The following is a 25,574-nucleotide window of genomic DNA, read 5'->3' as shown; positions in this document are numbered from 1 at the left end:
CTGAAAAAGGGAGGCACATGTCCAGATTGGAGCACAGTGTGCCTCAAGTAATAGGATATGTTGAGGGTAAAAATGCCTATTACGGGCTTCCCTGGTGGCGCAGTGGTTGAGAATCTGCCTGCCAATGCAGGGGACACGGGTTCGAGCCGTGGTCTGAGAAGATCCCATATGCCGCGGAGCGACTGGGCCCGTGAGCCACAACTACTGAGCCTGCGCGTCTGGAGCCTGTGCTCCGCAACAAGAGAGGCCACGATAGTGAGAGGCCCGCGCACCACGATGAAGAATGGCCCCCGCTCGCCGCAACTAGAGAAAGCCCTCGCACAGAAACGAAGACCTAACACAGCCAAAAATAAATAAATAAATAAATAAATAAATAAATAAACAAACAAACTCCAATCTCTTTAAAAAAAAAATGCCTATTATAATCTGAGGGTTGAATGCTGAGGTGATCCTCTCAATAATAAGCTCTATGAAGTCAGGGACCATGTCTATTTTGCTGCATCTCCAATAACTAGTAAGTGCTGATATATAATAGAAGCACAATACATTTTTTTAAGGACTCATGCATTATTGGACTTGAGTATACTAGAGACAAAAATCAGAAGAAAGATGAATGACAGGTTACTGATATCACAAGATATAATGTACTTTAATGATAATTCTATACATTCATCCAGCACTTTTTATTTTACAAAGCACCTTTCATATATTATTTCATGCAAGTTTCACAATGAATCTTTGAATTGAATGAAGATGTTAAGAGACTCATCCAAGATCATTGGACTAAGTGAAAAAAAAAAAAAAACGGGCCGAAACCTGGGTATTCTAAGCCAATACTCTTTCTTATATTTCATAAGGCCTTTTTGTCCATGACCATTACAAGGTAGGACAATGTCAAAGCAAACTGGGGGAAATATGTTTTTTTTTTTTTTTAAACATTTATTTATTTATTTATTTATTTATTTATTTATGGCTGTGTTGGGTCTTCGTTTCTGTGCGAGGGCTTTCTCTAGTTGCGGCAAGCGGGGGCCACTCTTCATCGCGGTGCGCGGGCCTCTCACTATCACGGCCTCTCTTGTTGCGGAGCACAGGCTCCAGAGGCGCAAGCTCAGCAATTGTGGCTCACGGGCCCAGTCGCTCCGCGGCATGTGGGATCCTCCCAGACCAGGACTCAAACCCGTGTCCCCTGCATTGGCAGGCAGATTCTCAACCACTGCGCCACCAGGGAAGCCCGGGAAATATCTTTTTAATGTTTTGTTTAAAGGAAAAGTTAAACATTCATGGCAATATTTTATTTGTTTATTTTTTAACATCTTTATTGGAGTATAATTGCTTTACAATAGTGTGTTAGTTTCTGCTGTATAACAAAGTGAATCAGCTATACATATACATATATCTCCATATCGCCTCCCTCTTGCGGCTCCCTCCCACTCTCCCTATCCCACCCCTCTAGGTGGTCACAAAGCACCGAGCTGATCTCCCTGTGCTATGTGGATGCTTCCCACTAGCTATCTATTTTACATTGGGTAGTATTTATAAGTCCATGCCACTCTCTTACTTCGTCCCAGCTTACCCTTCCCCCTCCCCGTGTCCTCAAGCCCATTCTCTACATCTGCGTCTGTGTCTTTGTCTTTATTCCTGTCCTGCCCCTAGGTTCTTAAGAACCTTTTTTTTTTTTTTAGATTCCATATATATGTGTTAGCATATGGTATTTGTTTTTCTCTTTCTGACTTACTTCACTCTGTATGACAGACTCTAGGTCCATCCATCTCACTGCTAATAACTCAATTTCGTTTCTTTTTATGGCTGAGTAATATTCCATTGTATATATGTGCATGGCAATATTTTATATATTCATTATGTTTATCACAGTGAATATGAATGAATAGAATTCAATTTCCATCAGACTATGAATGACAAATAGCAGTGATTTATATGTTTATAAAGTGTACAACACTTATACATATTTTTATCTACACAATGACATAGATATTACTTTTGTTTCCCTTCTAACAGATGACAAAATTGAGGCTTAGAATGATTTCACTAATTGGCAGGAATCATACAACTATTTGTCCCATAAGTTAAAATACAGAAATATTAGACTGAAAATATGAAGCTTTCTTATAAAAAGAAATTACTCTTGCAAGAAGCAGACATCCCTTTCTTCAATACCACTCAAAACAGTTTATTCTAATATGTTCTGCTATACATTAATCTCTTACTTTGGCTTACTATGTCAAATATTGTGAAATTAGGAAACTTTTCTAAAACAAGCCAACTCATCTAAGAAGTGATTAGTATATGAACTCATAGAAGCAATCACATGTATATATCTTTAGAATATAGATTTCCTCTAGAAGCATTGACTTGAACTAAAAATAAATATTAATAGCTTAACATTGTAATATGCCTTAAATTCACGCTTCAGTCATGAGATAGGCAGTGTAGCAGATTAAGAAATACAAAGAAGAGTAGAAAAGTAGTCTCTATTTCCTCCTTTCATCCACTGTTTTAATATGTTTTACATCTAATCTCATACATATAGGAAAACATTTCTCATCCATGCCAATTATTTTGAACTCATCACATTGCATTGTAGACTATATTTTTATATATTGAAGTCTAGCATTTCACAACCAGAACGTAAGTTACTTTAGGACATGGATTATGTCCTGCAGTAGAAAATTCTCTCTTCTCCACCTCTCTGTTATGCACAGCGTCAGACCCAAGTCAGGTTAGTTCCTGGCTTTCTCTCCACATTTAAAGTCACCTGCAAAATTAGTTCTACTATATTCCCAGGGTTAATCTTACTGAGGCAAGAATCGATTAAAGTCTTTCCAAATCAATATTTTGGGGGTTCATATTCAAGGGTATCCCAAACCTAATGAGGTGCTCTAAGTTTGATAATTGGCCTCGCATCCCCAATCTGGAGCCCCAAAGTGCCCTCGTGTGTAACACCTTACTTCTATTCTGTTGCTGTTCTCCTGTTCCTAATCGGAAAGCTTTCCGTAATACCTCAGTCACTCCCAGGAAAGGGGGAAGAGGCAAGTAGAGATTGGCCTTCTCCCTCAGGGAGAATCTGGAATGTAAATTAAACCTCAGAGTTGTTCTGACCTGAGGCTAGGGAGCTGGGTTTCTTACTCCATCATCTGACAGTCGTTGGTTAAGAGCTGCTTCACGGCAGCCACAGTAGCACAAGAGCAGTCCTTCAAAGAATAATTGAAAGTTCTGTGAAGTGGAGGCAAAAAAGCACTAAAGCACAGAAATAGTCAGAGTGATCCGAGGGAATCTGGTCAGAGCACTTGCAGTGTCTGCTACAGCTCTATCCATCAGAAGCAGCTCACCGGAGAAAACTGCAGAAAATTGAATGCCCCAGCACACAGCCTTGGACAGTGGCTGGGGATCATCCAACACCTACCTGCAATGGACGCAGCTAAAGTCATAGGAAGAGGAAAATCAGGTGACATGAGCACTGAGCCATATGTCCTGTGGGGGAGCATCAGAAAAGATGCCAGAGCTACAACACTGGGAGAGTCCTGATGAGATAGAGAGCAGCAGAGGTGGTAAAGGCCAATGTCAAAAGACAGAGGAGGGGCTTCCCTAGTGGCGCAGTGGTTAAGAATCCGCCTGCCAATGCAGGGGACACGGGTTCGAGCCCTGGTCCGGGAAGATCCCACATGCCGCAGAGCAACTAAGCCCGTGCACCACAACTACTGAGCCTGTGCTCTAGAGCCTGCGAGCCACAACTACTGAGCCCGCGTGCCACAACTACTGAAGCCCGCGCGCCTAGAGCCTGTGCTCCACAACAAGAGAAGCCACCGCAATGAGAAGCCCGCGCTCCACAATGAAGAGTAGCTCCTGCTCGCCGCAACTAGAGAAAGCCCGCGGGCAGCAACGAAGACCCAACGCAGCCAAAATCAATCAATAAATAAATTAATTAATTTAAAAAAAAAAAAAAAAAGACAGAGGAACACGGCAGTGTAAACATTTCTGAATGCACGTGAACCACTGTGGTACCCCCAAAGAACCAAGAGGAAGTAATTTGGGCAAATACTCCTACAGTTCTTTGGATTAGACCTGAGTCAGCATACAGTTTTATTGTAGGTTGGTGTGGCTTGGGGAAACACAAATGACAAGCTTCTTTTTCTGCTATACTGTTATTCTACTATTACTGAGTCCAAATAAGGGTTAAAAGTATTACCAGACATAAAGGGTGAAACTATCAAAGATGTTGGACCCATCCTTTTACTTGCTACTAACAAATCTGTTCATTGTGTTGGTTCATCTTTCCAGGTCAGTGGTCTGCCTTGATTTTTACTCATGCCGCATAACTTACATTTGTCATATAGGGAGATTTTTTTAAAGTGAGAAATTAGTCTAATATTCTTTATCCATGTTGTTTTTAAGACCATGCAAGAAATCATACTTATTAGTTTGTTCCATAAATACTGTTTGAATTAGGTACCACATTAAGTGGATTAAAAAGATGAAAAAGAAACAGTCCTGTGTTGAAAAAGAAACAACATGCATGGGAATGATGAACACTAGATTCAGGTTAGTGGTTACCCATGGGAAGAAGAAGAAAGGGAATGGGATCTACAAGGGGTAAAACATGCTTTTTTTTTTCTAGTATATCTGACATAATAATAATTAAGTAAATGTAAATAAATAGAAGCTTTAGTATTTCTTTGCCTCACCCTAAAGGATCACCTTGGTCAGTCACCATGCTCTATACTTCATTTGGGACATTGTGTGAAGAGACTCAAGGCTTGAACTTACAGTAACAGAGAAATTAAAGAGCAGAAAATTAACTAGATATTTAAGTGGCGACTAAATAATGGAGTAGGAGGTATGATTTGGGGGTTGCTGGGGAAAAAGTTTGTTTTCCTGTTCTGGAGTCCCAGAGCCACATTTTAGGGCAATCTCTAGACCCCATATGGGTGTCTAGCTCAATTTTTTAGCTCCCATTTAGGGATGTGAAATGAAAGAGTCTTTCAATCAATATGCTTTCCAACAACAATTTTTTTAAGCACTTATGTGCCAGACTCTGTATTTGTCAGACAGCTAATTAAGACAGGCTATGTTCTTAAGGAGTGGATTAGTATTATAATATGATGATTATAGCTAACATTTGTTGAAACCTTTGCTAATGCCTGTGCTGGGTGCTAAGCACTTTGCCTGTATCATCTCATTAAATCCTCACAACGGTCCTATGAGGGAGGGACCATTGTTACTCCCAAGGTATAGATGAAGAAACCGAAGCTTCCAAAGTAAGTTGCCCAGTTAACTAGAGCTGGAACCAAGATCAGAACCCAGGATTTACTGATCATAAAATCTGTACATCTTACCACTAGAGTACATGGCAAAAATCCATAGAAAACTTTCCATTGGAATCTCGAAGAAGAAATTATTAACTTTAGCCAGAGGATTCAATGTGGGATTCATGGAAAAAAGAGATAACTGAACTGAATTTTAAAGGATATCCAGTGGCAAAGAACATTCCAGAAAGAGTTTCTGCAGAGGCCTGAGAGAATGTGATGCATAAGTAAATAGCTTTGTGTGCTTCAGAGACATTTGCATTTGAGGCAGTGGAAGAGGAGGGTTTAGTGAGGTTGGTAGGAACAAAATTATGAAGGACAACATATTCAGGAAGGAGGGGGAATTTAAAAATTAGCTTCTTCAAATGGACTTGAGGACACGGGGAGGGGGAAGGGTAAGCTGGGACGAAGTGAGAGAGTGGCATGGACATATATACACTACCAAATGTAAAATAGATAGCTAGTGGGAAGCAGCCACACAACACAGGGAGATCAGCTGCGTGCTTTGTGACCACCTAGAGGGGTGGGATAGGGAGGGTGGGAGGGAGACACCAGAGGGAGGAGATATGGGGATATATGTATATGTATAGCTTTGTTATAAAGCAGAAACTAACACACCATTGTAAAGCAATTATACTCCAATAAAGATGTTAAAAAAAAAAAGTTGCAATCTCAAAAAAAAAAAATTCCTTGGTATTTCTGGAATGATCCATGTCAGGCTTCTCCAAGGGTTCCACTTGTATAGACCTTTTCAAATCCAGCTGAGGAAATGGACTACAGGTAGGACACACCCAGCTACAAGTAACAAATAGTTCAGGCAATTATTTGACTTAGAAAGCAATTACTTTGAAAATATACATGTTTTTTAACACTTTTCTACTGCCATAAAGGACATTATTGAGACCAGTTGTGTTCATTGATCATGAAAGACTAACAACCAAATAACACTGTCTAACACTGGCAGTTTTTCTCAGAAGTGAGGTAAGCCATACTTTTAAACTATGGATATTAGTTTTAATATGGTGTTACACAAATCTATATCTGGTGCAACTATTTAGTAGTTCATCATTGATACTTAAAGGATGTTTATTCTATTATACATTATATGATTGTGATATATATTTAGATTATACATATTTATACATGAGTGTGTGTGTGTGTGTGTATATATATATATATATATATATATATATATATATATATATATATGTTAAGTTAAGAACATGAGTTTAACCATCAGGAGACTTGGGTTCTAAAATAATATCAGGGACTTCCCTGACAGTCCAGTGGTTAAGACTTCGCCTTCCAATGCAGGGAGTGCGGGTTTGATTTCTGGTCGGGGGGCTAAGATCCCACATTCCTCTTGGCCAAAAAATCAAAACATAAAACAGAAGCAATATTGTAACAAATTCAATGAAGACTTTAAAAATGGTCCACATCAAAAACATCTTTAAAATAAAAAAAAATATATCAGCTAGATTGCAACTTTTATCAATTCATTTAATTTATCCAAAGCTCAACTTACCTGTAAAATGAGAGATTTGCACTAGATGGATTCTAGGATTGTGATCCTATGAAATTAGGTAAACTCTAACCTCGACAAGCTTAAAATTAGCTGAGGACATAGATCTCATCCACAGGAAAATAGATTAAGAAGCATACGAGTAATTTAAAAACAAACACTAAAAAGGGAAGAATTTTTTTTTTTTAATCAGTTTCTGGTGCAGTTAGTTGGGAAGGTCAAGATGACACCACTAACAAGTAGAAGACAGGTGAGTTTAAAAATTAAATGAGAGAAGGGTAGAAATTCTTAGTAGATAGAATTGTATAAGGGGAAAATATGTTTTTTTTCCTTTTCTCTTCATCATAAAATAACTGATTATCAAGAATACCAGAGCATTTCTACCTGCAGCCATTATAATGGTCATTCCATATATGTACCTATTTTGTGTGATGGCTTGAAATCGTCCCAGAATTCCTAGATTATGTGAATTCTATAATTCCTTTTAATTGTATCAAGAGGTTGATATTGGGAGGTTTTTGAAAAGATTATCAGAAATTATACATAATTGCTGGTTGTGTCACTATGGGGAACCACATGTAAAGTATCACCAAGGTTACAATTATAAACATAGTCTGACTCAAATTATTACCAGACATTACCAGATTTGGGTGAGGTTTCTAAAGGAAGAGAGTAGCAATTAGTCAAGCAACGCATTTACTGAGTACCCACTGTGTACAAATTATTGATATTAAGTGTTGCTGAGTAAACAGAAACCAAAAAAAAAAAAAAAACAACAGAAGTACTGTTGATGAAGTAGGTGGTGGTGAATAAAATTGATGGGATGGGAGAGTAATCACCTTCATTAAGTTTTATTTGGTGGAGAGTGCCTAGGCTTCAGAGCGGATGAAAGAAAGATCTCAAAGTGGAAAGAACATGGGATACGGAATATGATGCTTGGGGTCGAATCCCAGTTTAGTCACTTAGGTACAATCTTGGACAAATATTTTGTCTCAGTTTTTTCTCCTCTAAAATGGGTATAATAATGCTGACACATACCTTCCTTCAGGAGGATGCAGTGAGAAATCAATGAAGAAATTGTTTTTAAACTGTAAAAAGTAAACATGTTATTTATTTACATCCAGTGAGGTCCTTGACCAAACTGTGTGGTTCATTCTTTGTCATGTCTTCTCTGCATGGTTTACCGTCAACAGGACACCTGCTTTTGCCTGCATGTGTCAGCAAGCTTCCCCTTCCTTTCCCTCCCCACATGGACTATGAGCTTTTTAGTAGCATGGCTTCTGTTTGCTTTCCATCCACAAGAAACAATGATTTGCACACCATGACCATTCAATAGATTACTCAATAACAAAGTTTTACATAGGAACAGTTATTTGAGCTCTTTAAGGTAGTCTCACATGTGTCATTTACATGCAGCTGTCAGATTCATCTTGCTAGACATATTTCTGATGATGTCATGTCGCTGTTCAAAACTGGCCAAGAGTGTCTCATTTTCTACTGAATAATGCCTTTTTTAAATATACTTTTTAAAATTGAAGTATAGTTGATTTATAATGTTGTGTTAGTTTCTGGTATACAGCAAAGTGATTCAGTTATACATATATATTCTTTTCCATTATGGTTTATTACAGGATATTGAATATAGTTTCCTGTGCTATACAGTAGGCCTCGCTTGTTGCGGAGCACAGGCTCCAGACGCGCAGGCTCAGTAATAGTGGCTCACGGGCCTAGTCGCTCCGCGGCATGTGGAATCTTCCCAGACCAGGGCTCGAACCCGTGTCCCCTGCATTGGCAGGCAGATTCTCAACCACTGCGCCACCAGGGAAGCCCTGCACATTTTTTGATTGGTTTTTTGTTGTTGTTGTTATTGAGTTGTTTGCGCTGTTTGTATATTTTGGAAATTAATCCCTTGTTGGTCACATCATTTGCAAATATTTTCTTCCAGTCTGTATTTAATATACTTTTTTTATTGAGATATAATTGACATGTAACATTGTATTAGTTTTAGGTGTACAACAAAATGATTAAAATCTTAACTCCTATCTGAGCTCTAAGGTCTTGCTACTCAACCTGTGGTCTCCAGATGGGTAGCACTGGCACCACCTGGGAGCTTGTTAGAAATGTAGATTCTTCAGCCCCATCCCAGACCTGCTGAATCAGCAACTGCACTTAACAAGATTCCTAGCCAATTCATATATACAGCTTTGACTACATCTTCACTCTCTTGCTAAACTTGAAGATTCAGAAGTAGGGTTAGATTTAGCAAATAAAATTAGCAGACATCCAATAAAATTTGAAAACAATGAATAATTGGCATATCTCAAATGCCTCATGGGACATACTTATACTTAAAATATATGTTCATTGTTTATCTGAAATTCAACTTTTACTGGGCTTTTCTGTATTTAATCTGGCAACCCTATTCAGAAGGGTACGATCTATGTTTAACATAACTCTTTATTCCCCTGCAATAGTGCAGAGCCTTCCCCAACTTTTTAATATGTTCGTTTAAGGAACAATGAGTTTCTTCAGAACTGAGGTTTCTCTGGCTTTTGCTTAACATTGTATATCTCCAGAAGCGAACATAGTATCCCACACACAATAAAGGACCAGCAGTTATTTCTTTAATGAATATATCCAGAACATCTTCCAATTATGTACTGGGTTGTATGTGCATATTTTAATGAAAGCCGAATATTTTTCTCGTATTTTTTTTTTTTAAAACCAGAATGTTTAAAAGCTATTTGTGCACTTTCTCATATTTTAGCTGGCGGAGTTCAGGATTTGATGGGAGTATAATCAAGGGCTCAGAATGTACTCGTCGCAGACTGGGTCCATACGGTCACTGGTGGGGAAAGAATCCTAGACCCAGGATACTGACAAGCCTGCCTCAGGCGGCAGTAGGCAACTCCTCCCCGTTCCCGGGCCTCCAAGGCACCCGCGCACGCGCACAGCCGCGCTCCGGCCCCGTGAGGTGAGCGGAGGGAGGCGGGGCTCTCGGGGCGCGTGCGCGGCGGCCGGGGCTGTGGGCCCCTCCCTTGTCGGGGTCGCGCGGCGCGGAGGACCGCACCGAAAGGGGGAAGTCAGGTGGCCGCTGCTGCTGCCGCCGCCGCCGCCGCGGTTTGTCGCCAGAAGGAAAATGGCGGATTTGGAGGAGCAGTTGTCTGATGAGGAGAAGGTAAGGGCCGCGGGCGCGGCAGAGCCCATCGGTCCGGGAAGCCAGTAGAGCCCCACCGTATCAGCCCGGAGTCTGGCCGCCGGGGAAGGGCATTGGTCGGTGCCCCCGGCTGCCCTTCCTTCCCCTCTCCTCGCTGCGCCCGAGTGCCTGCCCCTGTCAGTCACCCGAGGCCCCGCGCGGGGGCAGGTCTCCGCCAGGCCTGCTCGCTCCGCTCCTTGTAGGGTGTGTGCTCCGAAAATAGGTAGCGGGAGCTGGGCGGCGGCGGCGGGCGGGGGTTGGGGGCGCGGAGGGCGGCGGCCGCAGGGGACCCTCTCCCCGCGCATGGGCCGCGGGGGCCCTGCGCCCGGGTCGGGGACTGCAGAGGGTTCTGGGTCCCGGCCTGGGAGCGGCCCAAGGACAGTACCCAGCCCGATGGCCTGGCCGGAGAGGGTGGCCGGGGTGAGGGCTAAGAGAGAAAAATTGCTTAGGAAGCAGACCTTCACTTCTCTCTTCTACTCTCTCCTCCCACAAGCAAACTGCTTTCTTTCCTGGGTCCTACGTTTTTTTTCTTTAGCCGTGGAAGTCTCTCTCTTTTTTTTTTTTTTTTCTTTTTCGGTTTTAGCTGTAGGCTTTGCAGTTCCCATGTTCCCCTGGAGGCAACGAAGTTGCTCATAAAAAGACACCCCCGTCCCCACGGTTGTTTGCTACTCTTGTTGGCAGTAGCCGCCCTGGGGGCCGACTTGGTAGCGCCCCATGGTCCTGCTAGGACTTCTTCCGAAGAGGGGAGATTGTGGAACTCCTTTTACTGTATCTTAGATGCTGTGACAGCATTGGAACCAGATGAACAACTTAAGTTCTCAGGCATTTGAAGTAAGAAATCTGATCATTGAACTGGATCTCTCTTATTCGCGGTTTCCTTTGGCTTCTGTGAGGCCCCATTCCCCAGAGTGTGTGTTGGGACACGGGGGTACCCTCCTGATTTTGAGTATTTCCTGCACAGGTCCTTGATGTTTCTCAAATTCAGAAGTAACTGACATAACTATGAATAAGATAGTTACAGTTTTCGAAGACTCCACTCTTAATTTAACAAGGCTCATTTTTTAGGTTCCAAAGCAGTACAGCCATGTATGAAACACAAACGCATAACTGGTGTTTAAGAAATCCTCATGTAAGCCTACGGATATCTTCGGTTGGAACGCTCTGCTCCAAGTGTTTTTATATCCTGTGTTCTTGTACTGAAATGTCATGTTCTGTCTTCTTCCCGATGTGAATGTGCAGCAGTCAGCCTTATCTTCAGTTTCGGAAATCTTTTTTACTTCTGTGCTCTTTGGTGAAAGTGATAATAAAACGACAAAATGGGGAGAGCAACAAGATTCTCCATAATCCACAGGCCTGGTAGGCAGATCCCTGTATACACAAAAGTTGCTGTGCAGTATTCACACGTGTAATATTGGTAAATAACCATAAATGGGTAACTGAAAATGTATGCAGGTGCTCACACACATTGAAAATTAAGTAGTACTAAAAAGTTTTTTTAAAGGGATTGTCATGTTTTTTATTCTGCTGTTGGTAAGTGGTGATTAGTAGCTCAAGTGGCTAGAAATCTAGCTGAGGAGAGAGTACTCAGTGTGGGAGTTAATATAGGCCTGCCATGTGTTGTAAAGACCTAAAATAGCAAAGTTTTTTCAAAATGAGATGACAGGATTTCTTGTCATCCGGCACTCTCAGGGCACTAAGCTCCATAAAGGTGTGGGGCTGGGTGGGAAGGGGTCTTATTCTCTGCTCGCCCAACACCATGTTTTAACAGTAAATCATGAAAACTCCAATTTGAAGGAATTTTGTGGTTTTGTTTTTATTTCGAGTTTTGTAAGACTATTCTGTGGATATTTTGCATATAAATTTCTGATTACATTTTTTAGTAATTTAAGAAAAATATTAACCAAACTGTGGCGTTAAATTCAAGTAACTGATAAAGTGAAATTCTAACAGTCTTGTTACTTTATTTAAATGTTCTTTTTAATCTCTTGGGAGGAGGACCTTGCATATAGAATCAGAAATAGGATTTAAAGGTGGTATTTTTTAAACTAATATTTAAATCATTTTACTTTTTCTGCCACCTTGTTTGTAATTTTCAAAAACAAGTTTTTAATACTTAATTTAAAGTTCTTGGAATTTCCATTACTGATTGTGGAAATAAGGAAGGGAAGCTGCTGTTAAGACTTATGTAGTACCATACTTTGTATATGCCTGGTTCAGTTAGACAATACATTTGTTAATTTGTTGTAAGTTTGAGCTAGGTTTGATTATTACCATTTCACAAATAAGTAAATTAAATTTTGAAAAGCTTTAAGTAATTCACGGAAGGACATCTGAGTAGGAAGTATAAAGGTGGTATTTAAGCCTGAGTTTGTCTGAATCCAAAGTTGATGCTCTTGTGACATTACACTTCCTTAACAGTTGATGGTAGAATCCTTTTCTGGATTTATCTCTTTGTTTTAAATTTGACAGCTTAATTTGGAAAAGGGAGAAACAATAGTTCTCTTTGTTTTTAATAGAAATTGTAAATGCCAAACACTAAATAGTGTTGGGTTTTAAATTTAATTTGTGTTTTGATCGTTTTAGAACAAAGTTTATTATTGTTCGACACATTTAAAAGTTTTATGCTGCTGGTGTAGTTTCATATATGTCCTGTGGTAGGAAGCATTTTAGAAATTAATCTAGAATAATATCTTTGCTTTTTTCAGTCTTATACAGTTGATTTTTGAGGATACTGGTATGAAATGTAATAACCTTTTCACCTTTGGCCACTGGGTTAGTAGGAAATAAAATTATCTGAAGAAGCACAATGAAGTTGTTTAAAGTTATTCATTTGTTGTGGTGTGTCCTACAGACCTTTTTACATAGTTATAGAAACTCTAGGCCAGAACAGTTCATGTTTTCCACTCCTGGGTCAGCTGCACTGTACAGTAAAGCATTTTTTGTGATTGAAATTATATGAAATTGTGGTATAAGGCTCAAATAAGAAGAACTATTCCCAAACTGCTCTCTAAGTGAGAAATCCTGGAAGTCACTCGAAGCTTTGGAAGACACCTTACCACCACCCCCCACCAACCTCTTCTACCTTCCCCCAGTGAGTAGAGTGATCCGCTCGCATAGCTTCATCTTTTGTATCTTTGCAGATGTCTCAAGTACCTAGCTCAGCCCTGCTTCTCCCCTTAGCACTGGTCACACATTTTTATCTGCTGGTCCTGTTCACAGAAGACAGTTAAGGAGATATGCTCAGATGGAACCTGCCTGAAAGTAAATTCATAAACTCCCCTCCTCTCTGTCCCTACACAAAGCAGGGCAGATCCCCATCTCTTTCTGCTCATTTTTCTCTTTATGACCCTGTTCCCATTATTCGAGTCATCCAGGTTTTTAACTTCAGCTTTAACTTTTTTCCTCCTTGTGCTCTCTGTACCTTACAGTCAGTCTCCAAACCTTGTCACTTCCATCAAAATATGTCTTACAGAAATTATTTCTTAACTTGAAAAGTTCATTTATATTAATATTTGATTTATAACCTCTTAATTGACCAGACCATTAACAATTTATGTTATGAACTACTGTTGTTTAGTAACAAACTTGTATTATATGAACAGAATGCAAATTGATTGTACCTGTTCTGTGGCTACACAGTTGAGGAAGAAATAAAGCTAAGGAAGGAGAAGTAGGGTTAGAAGAATGTCTCATATCTGTTTTATTTGCCACTGCTGGACTTTTATTATAAACTTTCTAGACAAATCCCTCCATCTTCCTATCATTTTTCTACTCCCAAACTTTTAGTTGCTGGATCTTCCATTGCCTTTACAGGGAAGCCCAACTCTTGAAAATGGTGTTCATGTCCTTGTATTCCATTCTAACCTAAATAGTTCTGACATTTCCAATATATACTGTTATTTAATCATGCTGTGAATTCAGAGAGACCTGCATGCTAGTCCATGCCTAGCACATGGAGTAAATTATTTAATCTCTCAGCAGCCTCAGTTTCCTCTAAAATGTGGGGATATAACAGAAATTATATTCCCCATTAAACTTCTATAAGTGCAAATGTTGCCTGGCATGTGGTAAACATAATAAATTTTAGTTATTTTTCTCTGCTCACGACTTACCTGCTTTGAGCATTGGTACTGCTCCCCGATCTGTCCCCTTTTTTGAAAGATGAAAAATTGCTCTTCCTTCAAGATTTAGCTCAGATCACATGGCTAGTTTTCTCTCTCCTGAACAACTGTTTTCTCTCTCTCCTGAACACTGTAACACATCATTAGTATTAAATACAGTTTTGCATAGTAGTTATCTGTTTACCTGTCTTTTTTCCTGTATTCTGTTGGAATTCGTTAGTGCAGAAATGCCATCTTCAGCATCTGTCAGTGCAATGTATGTGATGAGTACAATGGTTCAGTGAGTGAATGAACAAAAGGAGTAATGAATTTACAAAATTAAGAAAAAAATAACAGTTTTATGAAAAGAAGTAGCATATAAAGGCAAGTTTTGGAGGGAAAATCTAGTATGCCTACATTTTTCACTTCTAAATAGTGTTATAGATTTTAAAGATTTAGGTAGTTAAATGATATTCCTGGTGCTCCTTGAGGTGCAGGTGTTGATACTGGCTACGGTTCAAGTCACTTACACATGCTAAATATTTATAAGCAGTTTGTATACTTCTCCCCCACACACAATCATAATGTGGATTCAGAAGTTTTGTTTGTATGTATTGATAAAAACAATGTAAGCTGCCATTATATTCCATCATAATTAATGTAAAATCAGTAGTGTTCTTATTAACTACAAAATAAACTCAACCAGTAAGCGATTAATGTAGAAATTATTCATTCCTAATTTCATTCTGTAGGTGAATGAATTCTGTCATTGCACCAATAAAATGTAAAAATTCCTGCAGCAAGCAGAAACTTGATAGCTGCTGTAGCATTAGTGGAGTTTTTTAGACTTTGCACACTAAAGCAAATTTGTAGTACATTTTCAGTGCATTGGGGAGTCATTTCTACATAAAATAAAGGTAGTTATATACATAGAAGAACATGGTATATATTGGGTTGGCCAAAAAGTTCGTTTGGGTCTTTATGTAAGATTTTACAGAAAAATCCGAGCGAACTTTTTGGCCAACCCAATAAAAACACTTAGAGAGTACAAAGTAGTTTTTAAGGTTGAAAGCATGATGGGAAAACTTGACCTGTGGTCCTGACCTAAAAAAGCTTAATTGCCTGAAACAGTAATTTATTGCAAGCGATTGATGCATATCAAAGAAAATAGGGGTTCCATAGAACCACTTATAGTTGTCAAAAAAGGAGAATTTCATAAATTTTATTCTGAAGGGTAGAACTACAGTCTTCATATTCTTTCTCAAGACATTTATTTACATGCTCTACTGTGAACCTATGGCTGAGAACTTTTCTTGCACATTTCAGTTCATAATGTTTCTACTGAAAATGAATAGAAATAATTTTTGAAAACTACCTCCACATTTATTCATTTACCAAATATATTTCATTGATTTCACTACTCATCATTTCCCATATTTTAAGATCTCTGAAATCAGGCTGCATTGTACAATCATGGCTGTGATACCGGTAGCATTTTTCCTTTTTTAGTGACCCATGAAATTATGCATCTTTCATTGATTGTGAATCAGGGTAAGCAAGGATATAATGCAATAACAAACAAACTAAAATCTCAACATGAGGGCATTGGTGGTGGGGGCTTTGCGTGGCATCTCCTCACTCGTTCTGTGTGTGTCTCGTGTGGGTCAGCAGCAGAAGGGCCCTGCTCCGCAAAGTCACATAGTTGTAGGCTCTTGGAGGATTTCAGTCTAAACGTAGGCTTTTTGATATGATACATATGCACAATGGAGTATTATTGAGCCGTGAGAAAGGAGGATATCCTACCATTTGCAACAACATGGACCTTCAGCACCTTGTGCTGAGTGAGATAAGTTAGAGAAAGACAAGTACTGTACAATATCACTTATATGTGGAATCTAAAAAAGTCAAAGCTGTTTAAAAAAACAGTAAAATGGTGGTTACCAGGGAATGGAGGGTGGGAGGGATAAGATTAATGGTGTTTAAGGGTACAGACTTGTAATGAGTAGTAAATAAACCATAGCAGTCTGATGCACAGTATAATGAATATAGACAGTACCATTGTACTACAATGATGTGATAAATATTGCTTTAGTCGCGATCATACTACATTATATAAATGTATGAAAGTAACAGGCTGTACACCTTAAATTTACAAAATGTCGCATGTGAAATTTACCTCTCCCCGCCCCCCCCGAAAAAAAAAAGTCTTAGGCTTTTTATCACCGTCCCCACAGCAGTGGGAAAGAAATGCAATGAATACCATACTGGGTTTTAAAGCTCCCCCCTACCCACACACATACTAAGAGACTCACTGCACTTCTGCTCAGATTTCAATTAGCTTAAGCAAGTTATATCTATAAACCTCATTTCAGAGGGGGCAGGGAAGAAGAAGAGAAATGCAGTATTTGTGAATAGCAGTAATGATTCTATAGATTAAGTTTTAGACTCACTGAAGATTGGTGATTTGATTACCTGTTTGGTAGACACAGTGCAAGACTACAGATTCAAGGATGAATCAGACCTATATAACATATATACTATACAGTGTCAAAAAGCAATAAGTTCATGGACATTCAGAAGATGGAAAAGTTACTTCTGCCTAGGAGGATGGTAGGTATCAGTTGAGGTAGAAACTCGTGTCAGAGAGCACAGCATAGGAAGAAAAAACAGAAAAGTGGGAATGAGCAGGAAGTATGAATTATATCTCAAGTACCTTGCGAGTAAGAGATGCAAAGATGAATTGTGCTGTTAAACAGCACAGATTTTCTCAACCTCAGCACTATTGACATTTGGGCCAGATAACTCTTTGTTGTAGGGGTGTCCTGTGCATTTTAGGATGTTTGGGCATCCTTGGCCCACATCATGCCAGTAGCACTACAGTCACGACAGTCACAAATGTCTCCTGTAGTACAAAATCGCCCCTGGTTGAGAACCACGGGTCTAGACAGACTGGAGCTAGTGAGACCAGTTGGGAAACTGAGTTAAGTGTTAGGACCTGATTTAAAGTAGTTTCACAAGACATGGAGGAAAAAAATGATTGCTAACGTTTCAGAGTTGGAATCAACAAGACATGGTGAGTGAATGTAGAGAAAGGGCAGAATTAGAGGTAACTGAACATTAAAATCTGGTTGACTGGGAAGTGGAACCACCACTAACAGCTAAAAAACACAGGAGAGAAGATGCACAGCTCGGGGGAATAATGGTGAATTTTGTTTGGGTTCTACTAAGTTTGAGATGCTAGCAGAATGTCTATGTGAACATGCGTAGCAGATATGGAAATGTAGAAATGGAGCTTGGAAAGAGATCAGGCCCAGAGATTATATAGATTTGGAAATCCTCTCTTTGTGGGTTAAAGCCACGAGATTGGAATAGCATTTAGGAGAACAAGTTCAGACATAGGAGAGGAGAGGGCAGAGAGCATATACTTTTGGATACTTTCATTTAAGGCATAAGAGAAGGAGAGAAACTAGAAGGTGAGGAGTGACCTTTGAAGTAGAAGTGTATACCTAGCACAGAGTAGGTGCTCATCTCACAGAACCTGAAGAGAATTTCCAGAAGCAGCAGTGCAGTATTGCAGAGAGATTAAAAAGGAATATAGAATTGAGAAGAGCCTTTGGCTTTAAGAGAAAGGGATGAGAAACAAATTATATCTCCTATATGCCAGTATCGACTGTATTAATTTCTCAGTTGTCAGAGCAACCTTGTTATTATCTCTATCTTGCATATGGTAAAACTGGTGTAGATGAGGACGACTATTTTAAGTGGTAGACTATAGAGATCATTGCTGGCCTTTAAGAGAGCAGTTTAATGGCCTTTCAGTCTTGTGTACATGGTAGTTCAGTAACCATACTCAAAGACCTCCCTCACCTCTTTTGTGTCCTTGCCTATCTCTGTTCCCTTAGCAATTTGTACATACCTTTGTTATAACGTTTACCAATTTTAATAGGTTTCCTGATGTTCTTATTTCCTGCGTTTTTCAGGGACAGGCCCTGTGTCTTATTCATCTTTGTAATTGCGGTAGAGTGTGTGGCATATATTATATCAATGACTTCAACTCTGGCTGCACATTAGAATCAACTGGAGAGTTTATAAACAAACGTGGATGCACAGGCTTCACTCATGGGTGAGGCCTGGAGCGTCTGTACTTTTTTCAAAAAAAGCTTCCCAGATGGTTTGAATGTGCCACCAGGATTGAGTTTCACTGTATTAGGTGCTCAATAAATGTTGACTAAAGGATAAGAAGTGGAGACAGTAAGTATAAATTACTCTTTTTTCCCCTGTATTAGTCTTTTAATTAATTTTTAAAGCTTTTTAAAATTGAAGTATAATTTACAATATTGTATTAGTTTTGGGTGTACTTTTTGGGTGTACCATGAAGTGATTTGATATTTTTATACATTACAAAATGGTCACCACGATAAGTCTAGTTACCATTTGTCACCACGCAAAGTTATTACAATATTATTGACTATATTCCCTGTGCTACACATTATATCCCCGTGACTCATTTATTTTACAGCTGGAAGTTTGTACATCTTAATCGCCTTCCCCTATTAAAGTATAAATCATTCTTGAAAAAAATTCGGCAGTGAAACACAAGAGAAAGAGTAGATACTACTTCATTTTTTCCTACTGTTTCATTTTAGGGATACTTTTTTTTTTAAGATAGAAAAACTTTAGGAGTGTTTGTGGGCTGAGGGGAATGATTCAGAGGACAGAAAAAAATTGAAAATATAAATAATAGTTTGTATAACTTTTTCAGTTAATGATAATGAATGCCTACTTTGGATTCATAGATTTCTTAATATTTTAAATAAATGGTAAAAACATATTTAAAGAAATAGATGTTGAATTCAGTGGATGACCTAGTTGTAGGTTAAGTGATACGGGCCCTGTTTTTAATTACTATTCAAAATGATAATTATAAAGGAAAAAAATTCTTAAGGAAAACTTCAAAACAAATTACCTCTCTTACATATACTCAAATTAAAATAAATTAGTCTTTAACACAGACATGCAATTAATGATCACTTGATCATAAACTATTTAAATAATGATCAAGTTTTAAAAAGTATTTTTTCTATTTTTATTTTACTTTTAACTCTCAAAAAGGCATCGGCAATTTTTAGAGAGTTATGGGAAACAATGTCAAATAATTCTTGTAGTTGAAGTAGAAAAATTCGTAATAGCTTTTTTTTTTTTTAAAGCAGAGATTCTTTTTTTTTTTTAATTAATTAATTAATTTATTTTTGTCTGTGTTGGGTCTTCGTTTCTGAGCAAGGGCTTTCTCTAGTTGTGGCAAGCGGGGGCCACTCTTCATCGCGGTGCGCGGGCCTCTCACTATCGTGGCCTCTCTTGTTGCGGAGCACAGGCTCCAGACACGCAGGCTCAGTAGTTGTGGCTCACGGGCCTAGTTGCTCCGCGGCATGTGGGATCTTCCCAGACCAGGGCTCGAACCCGTGTCCCCTGCATTAGCAGGCAGATTCTCAACCACTGCGCCACCAGGGAAGCCCCGTAATAGCTCTTTTTAACGTGACTGCTGGTCTCTAAGACAGTGACCCTTTTTGGGATCACATTCCTTGAGAGTCAGGTGAAACCTATGATTCTTTTCTTCAGAGGACCAAATGCCTCAAATTTTGCATATACAATCCCTTATGGGGCAGTGGGTACAATATCTGGCAACCCATCAGAATCAGGTGGGGAGATTTTCAAAAATACAGATTTCTAGGTGTCAGTCCTCTGGAGATTGATTCAGTAGGTCTGGAATGGAACATGGGAATCTGTATTTTTTCAAAAGCAAATTTCCCAGCAAATCAACCAGGCATCCAGATTTGGGAAATCTCTACCCTAGTGTCTCCTGTCTTGATCATGGAGGAAATAACTGTGGGAAAATGTCCAACGTATGGAAATTAGAGGGGTTGTAGGCAGTGTTCTCAGATAAAATATAGGATGCCTGGTTAAATTGAATTTAAGATAAACAACAAATAATTTTTAGTATAAGTATTTCCAGTGCAGTATACTTTGGGACTAATGTAGAGTGCAGGGCTGTTCGCCTCTAAATTTAATGGTTCCAGATAGCTATTTTTTGTGGTGTGCATGTGCTTTTGTGCACATGCACTGTCTGCTTTTTATACTTTTATCTCCTTTTTTTCAGTTGCTCAGAGCTTTTTAAAATTTTTGTCAGCTTGATATATTTATATCTGCTTTGGTGAAGACTCCATTTTTTGCTAAAGAATTAATGTTTTCTACAGACAGTCAAAATCTCCTGGATTTTACCTTAGTGTTTGTAAAAATTTTGCCAATTTACGGTGCCCAGCAAAAGCATCAGAAAAATCTGGAGAATTCATAGACACAGGTAGTTGAAGTAACATTAATTTTGCCAACAGCTTCTATAAATTGTGCCAATTGATTGACAACCTGTGGTAAATTCCCCCACCTTGTTGTACTTTCCTGTTCTAGCTGGTAATCATAAAGTTGAAGTAGCACTGCCAGATGCTCACATCTTCCAGTAACAGACATATCTTAAAGAGGCAATGTAGGCCAAGGGAATCTAGTCACTTCTATCTTTGGCATTTCACCCTGAAGCTTGGGTTTACTTGAGAGAGATGCTTTCTATACAGTAATGCAAAGACTGACAGAATGAAGGACTGCAAGGCAGAAAGCTACATATGGAGTTTATTTGCATTCAGCCCACCTTCCCTTTGTTCTCCTCCCCTGAGAAGTTTTTCAGTCTTACTCAGCAGTGTAGGTATAAGATAAGATTGTAAATTTTAAGAGTGCAGTCCTAAAATTATAGTCCAGGTAGCATAGGGTGATAAAAACACTTGATGTGTTCTATTCTTTCTGAGGGATCTATTCTTTCTGAGGAATCTATTTTTTCTGAGGGATCACCCAAGACCAAAAGCAGCAGTTCAGTATTCTGTTGATATTTGTCTGGATCATCAGTCTTTGCCATAATGTTACCAAGCATTTTGATCACAGCTTCTTATACCAAATGTGCTTATCTTCCATTTACCTCTGTTGCAGCACTTAAAGAACCAAGGAATTGGGAACTTCTTTAGAAAAGTAAGGCATCATTGCTCCACAGGATTTAGCCACAGGTAGTCCTCCTTCTGGGTATTGTGACTAATCTCTTTCCATCACTGTGGTAGTTTGGCTTCTACACATGTTGTTCCAACATCATGTGCAAATGCCACATAATTCATCAGTATTACTTGGCTTTGCTCATCACCTGGTCTCTCAATCAAATTGAAAATTGTGTAGAGAAACTGATTTCTCTGTTGGCTCAGGCTGTAGGATGCGCTACACAATATGAGGGGCACCGGCTCCTCTCCGTTGCCTGCAGCACATGAGGAACAATTTGTGCAGGCAGCTTTCCAGCGCTAACACAGTACTTTTTTCACTGCAATTTGAGACACTTCTGATCCTAGGTGACTATCTGCTGACACTCACAAAAAGAAAGTAATGTGTGGTGGAAAGCAGGGGACAATTTCCTATACGATTATCAAAGTGAACTGTATTTTTACTCAGTGGAGAAGATAGCATTCCTGTCTTTCTTAGGGAAAGGATTTGGTAAATTCTCTCAAAGAATAGTGGAATCAACTTTATCTGATATTGAAAGGTGACTATCCTTACCTTTCCTTTGTCTGAACGATTTAATGATTTACAACTCAATTCTGCCCATTTTCTACAGATGTTTGTGAGGATCCTGATCCAAAGAAGTCTGAGCAGTCACAAACTGCCATGATGGCACAGTGTTCATTTTAGAGGAGGTCCATTTCACTTTCAGGCCTTCTAATTTGCTCCATCAAAGACCCTTTCTAACTACTTAATAAACCAACTTTATCTTCTTATTTCTGAACTAGCAAGGAGTTCTCTGTAGGCCAAGGAATAGAGAAGAGTGGAGGAAGATTGCCTAAAATTGTGGAAGAGCCTGTAATTCATCTTCCACTCCACCGGCCACGTACACAAGATTTTTCCCAGTTAGTCACTTAGTAGACTTGCAGTAAGTCTGGAGGTTTTGAAATGTTTAATCTACATCATCCAGTAATTGAAAATCTTGATCTTTATTTTCATCTGAGAAGTTTATTGATGTAAGCTTGTAGTTATTCTTAAATAAAAATTGATTTCCTAGGAATTTTAGAGCTTTTTTTCAAGAGATTTGATTTGTAATTTTTTTTGTTCCTATAAAAGAACTTTGTTTTCTGCAGCCTTTGTCAGATTGACTCAGCTCCTTCCCTTTTTTTAATGTTGTAAATATAACTGTCAAACTTTACCCTCCTCCCTTCAAATACATGGAGGATCGGAAACTAGATAAGCACACTTGTGAATTTATGTCTGAAATAAAAATAGGGAAGATATACGAAGAATCTCTCTCATGCCCTTCTAATGTTAGGACTATATATCAGCTTATTTGCTTGCTTAAAATATATTTTAAATAACTGAGTTCCTTGCTTCTTGGTCCCCAATTATATCTTAAATTTGAGCTTCACAGATAAGTGAGATCCTGTTTATTTGCCTCCTCTGCACTCTGTTGGTGAGGGAGGGGTTCCTGCTGTAGGGTTATGGAGATGGCTGAACACACAGCACCTGACATTGGAAAGATGAGGTGAATAGCAGTCTATTAATACAAATACTCAGCCCAGGAGATAGGGACACAGTGGAGGGAACAGAGTGAACAAGCGGAGGCCAAGGGAGGCAAGCTTTGTAGTATCAAGAAGGTAGAGTGAGCCCTGGTTCCAGCAGGAGGATGTGATTGGCTAGTTTGAATAATTCTGCAGGCTGGCAGGGAACTGAAGCCCCATACTCAGCGGTGAGCAGGAACTGTGCCTGTTCCCTGTAATAATGAGGGTTTTCTGGCTAGGGACCTTACCTGCAGGAGGAGTTTGAGGATGGGAACTTGCAGTTAGGCCATTCAAGGTCCTTCCGTTTTTCCCCAGATGTCAAGGCACACATAATACTGGGCTTTAATTTTAGGCCTTATACTACAGTTCTCAGTAGTAGTACTAATCTTTTATCAGAAGTGTATGCTAATGATTGCTGTATTGAATAATACATCAAGAAGTTTTTAATAGCATAATTTGACCTTTGAGTTTTCCTTTCTGTGTGACCTTTTCTTTGATAATTTGCAAAGTTTAAGATATTCTGCTGCTGTGTACAATTTAGTCACAGTAGATGAAAGGTGGCCAAAACATACATGCAGTGATATGGAGGCATGAAAGACAAGAGTTCTTGTCTGAAAGACTGAATGGATTGGTGAGGCTCTAGTATTGTATAGTTGGGGTGAGAAAAAGAATGGGTTGGTTGTAGGAGCTATCAAGTAGCAGAAAGAGTAAAAAGGTAATAGCTGTTAATTGAGTGCTTACTCTGTGCCAAGCACTTTTCTAAATGTATTATCTCATTTACTGCAGGTGAGGAAACTGAATTTAATTTGCTTTTGGTCATATAAGTAGAAGTCAGTGGAGCTGTAGTCTGAGTATATACAGTCTTATTTAGGGTTTATGCTGTTATGTTTTACAGCCTTTGAATACAGAAAGGCCTTATATGTCATGCTAAGGACTTTGGACTTACCTTGTTGGCAGTGGGCCACCATTAGATGATTTTAAGCAGGAAAAAAAATGATCAGAATTTTCACTGAAAAATATCAATCTGGTGGCAGAGTGGAAAATGACTTTCGGAGAAAGAAGAGATTAGAGGCAGGGCAGTTATTGTAACAATCCAGAAAGGGACTGGGTCCGAATGAAATGGAATCAAAGAAAAGGAGATTGGATTTGAGCAAGACAGACAGACACTTGATAATGTGGCTGACTGTGGGAGAAAGGGAGAAATGTGGAATGGTGTGTAGGTGGTGCCGATAATTGTATGAAGAACAGAGGGAGTAGGTTTGGGTGAGACAGTCAGGTATCTTTGAGGCATTTAATGGAGATTTCTAATAAATGAGTTACATTTAGAAAAATGGATCTTGATCTTGAGAGAGGTTGTGATAGGTATATAGATTTGAGAGTTATTGTTATGTGGTGATAATAGAAGCAGTGGAAGTAAATGAGATTACCCAGATATTTTGGTGGTTTCTTCTGAACCATCGTAGAAAGATTATGCTGTATTGGGAGGCGGCTCCGAAAAGCCTTGGACTTCATCTGAAGAATTCATTCAAATCCCAGTTCTGGATCTCTATTTTCTCTTTTCATGAATTAAAGGTAATAACAGCCATCTTGGAAAGTAACTGTAGATAATATTTTATTTTATCTAACAGACCACAGGGGTTTTAAAAGGTTAAGAAATGATGATATGTTTCATCTCCCTTAATTTACCTATGAGGAATGGAGATTTACAGAAGTTAAATCAAAACCTGGGTACAGATGGTTTGTCTTAGCTTAGATGAAAACCCAGATCTTAACTGCACATTGCCACCACAGAACTAGGAACTGGCTTTTTCTCCTGTTTTGCTACCACTGGTTTTTGAGGTAAGCAGAGGACAGAGGGAAGGGATGATTTCCAAGGGAGGAGAAAGGATGTTGGCACGTGGGAAGTGAATGCACTGCAGAAAACACAGAAATGCATGGGCGTAAGCCACCGCTGTACCACTGTAGGGCACAAAGAAGCATTTCACGTGTAATGTGAAAATGCCTGTGTTCTAGAGCTAATCTAGGAATACTGAACTATACTAATGCAGATATATTTATTCTCTACTATTGTTACTGCTCATAGTAATATTATATTCACCCAAGTTTACGTAGCTAATGAGCAGTAGAAATGAAAATCCAGCTCATTCAATCTGACTCCAGGGATCATACACTCTACTGCTTCCTTATATTAGCATAAGTTTTTATGGTTTTGAATGTACGTTATTTTAAAATTAACTGTCTACATACAGAATTACATTAGTGATAACTCTTAGAATGCTCATTTCATTAAAATACTATATTCCCTGACCATCCTAAACAAATGAGAGTTTATTCTTGCTTATAGATTGATTCAACAAAAACTACCTACCAAGTTTAGAGTATAGGGCTACCTACTGATATTATTGAGTATTCAGAAGTTCCTTGAGGAAGTTACATTTTTGCAGTTACTATCTGAATGCTGACTACTAAACTCATTAGACACTTTTCAGAATTATCTTTGGAATTTATTAAAAATTATGATGTGTTTTTCATGTCCCAGACTGAAAAAAAGTAATTCACATTTTAAAAATAGTACTGAAAATAGTTACTTTCCTTTTATTCTTTCTTTTATTTGTTTATTTATTTGGTTCAGTGGGACAAAGAAGTCCATTTTAACAAATAGCATTAGGATGGTTTATTTATCCTTATGATGATGTAATAAAAAATGGATCTCCGTCCCACATCATATACAGAAATCAGTCCCAAGTGGATTAATGGCCTAAATGCAAAGAGCAAAACTTTGAGAAACTTTAGAAAAAATATAAGAGAAAA

At 38.9% G+C, this 25,574-nt stretch overlaps 1 protein-coding gene and 1 pseudogene across 1 annotated transcript in view; one reads left to right on the top strand and one right to left on the bottom strand.

The window, feature by feature from the left end:
* The first annotated feature begins 9,818 nt into the window (after positions 1-9,818).
* The window catches only part of CAPZA2 (capping actin protein of muscle Z-line subunit alpha 2), a 53,900-nt gene continuing 38,144 nt past the window's right edge, over positions 9,819-25,574 (top strand). Inside the window, exon 1 of the mRNA XM_059933545.1 lies at positions 9,819-10,021. Coding sequence (XP_059789528.1) covers positions 9,983-10,021 — 39 coding nt within the window. The 5' untranslated portion in view covers positions 9,819-9,982. The remainder of the gene's footprint in view (positions 10,022-25,574) is intronic.
* Positions 10,182-24,221, bottom strand: LOC132372177 (RAB11-binding protein RELCH-like; annotated as a pseudogene).

The sequence above is a fragment of the Balaenoptera ricei genome, chromosome 9 (genome assembly GCF_028023285.1).
Source record: "Balaenoptera ricei isolate mBalRic1 chromosome 9, mBalRic1.hap2, whole genome shotgun sequence".
NCBI classification, from domain to species: Eukaryota; Metazoa; Chordata; class Mammalia; order Artiodactyla; family Balaenopteridae; genus Balaenoptera; species Balaenoptera ricei.
This window is presented reverse-complemented; position numbering and strand designations above follow the sequence as displayed.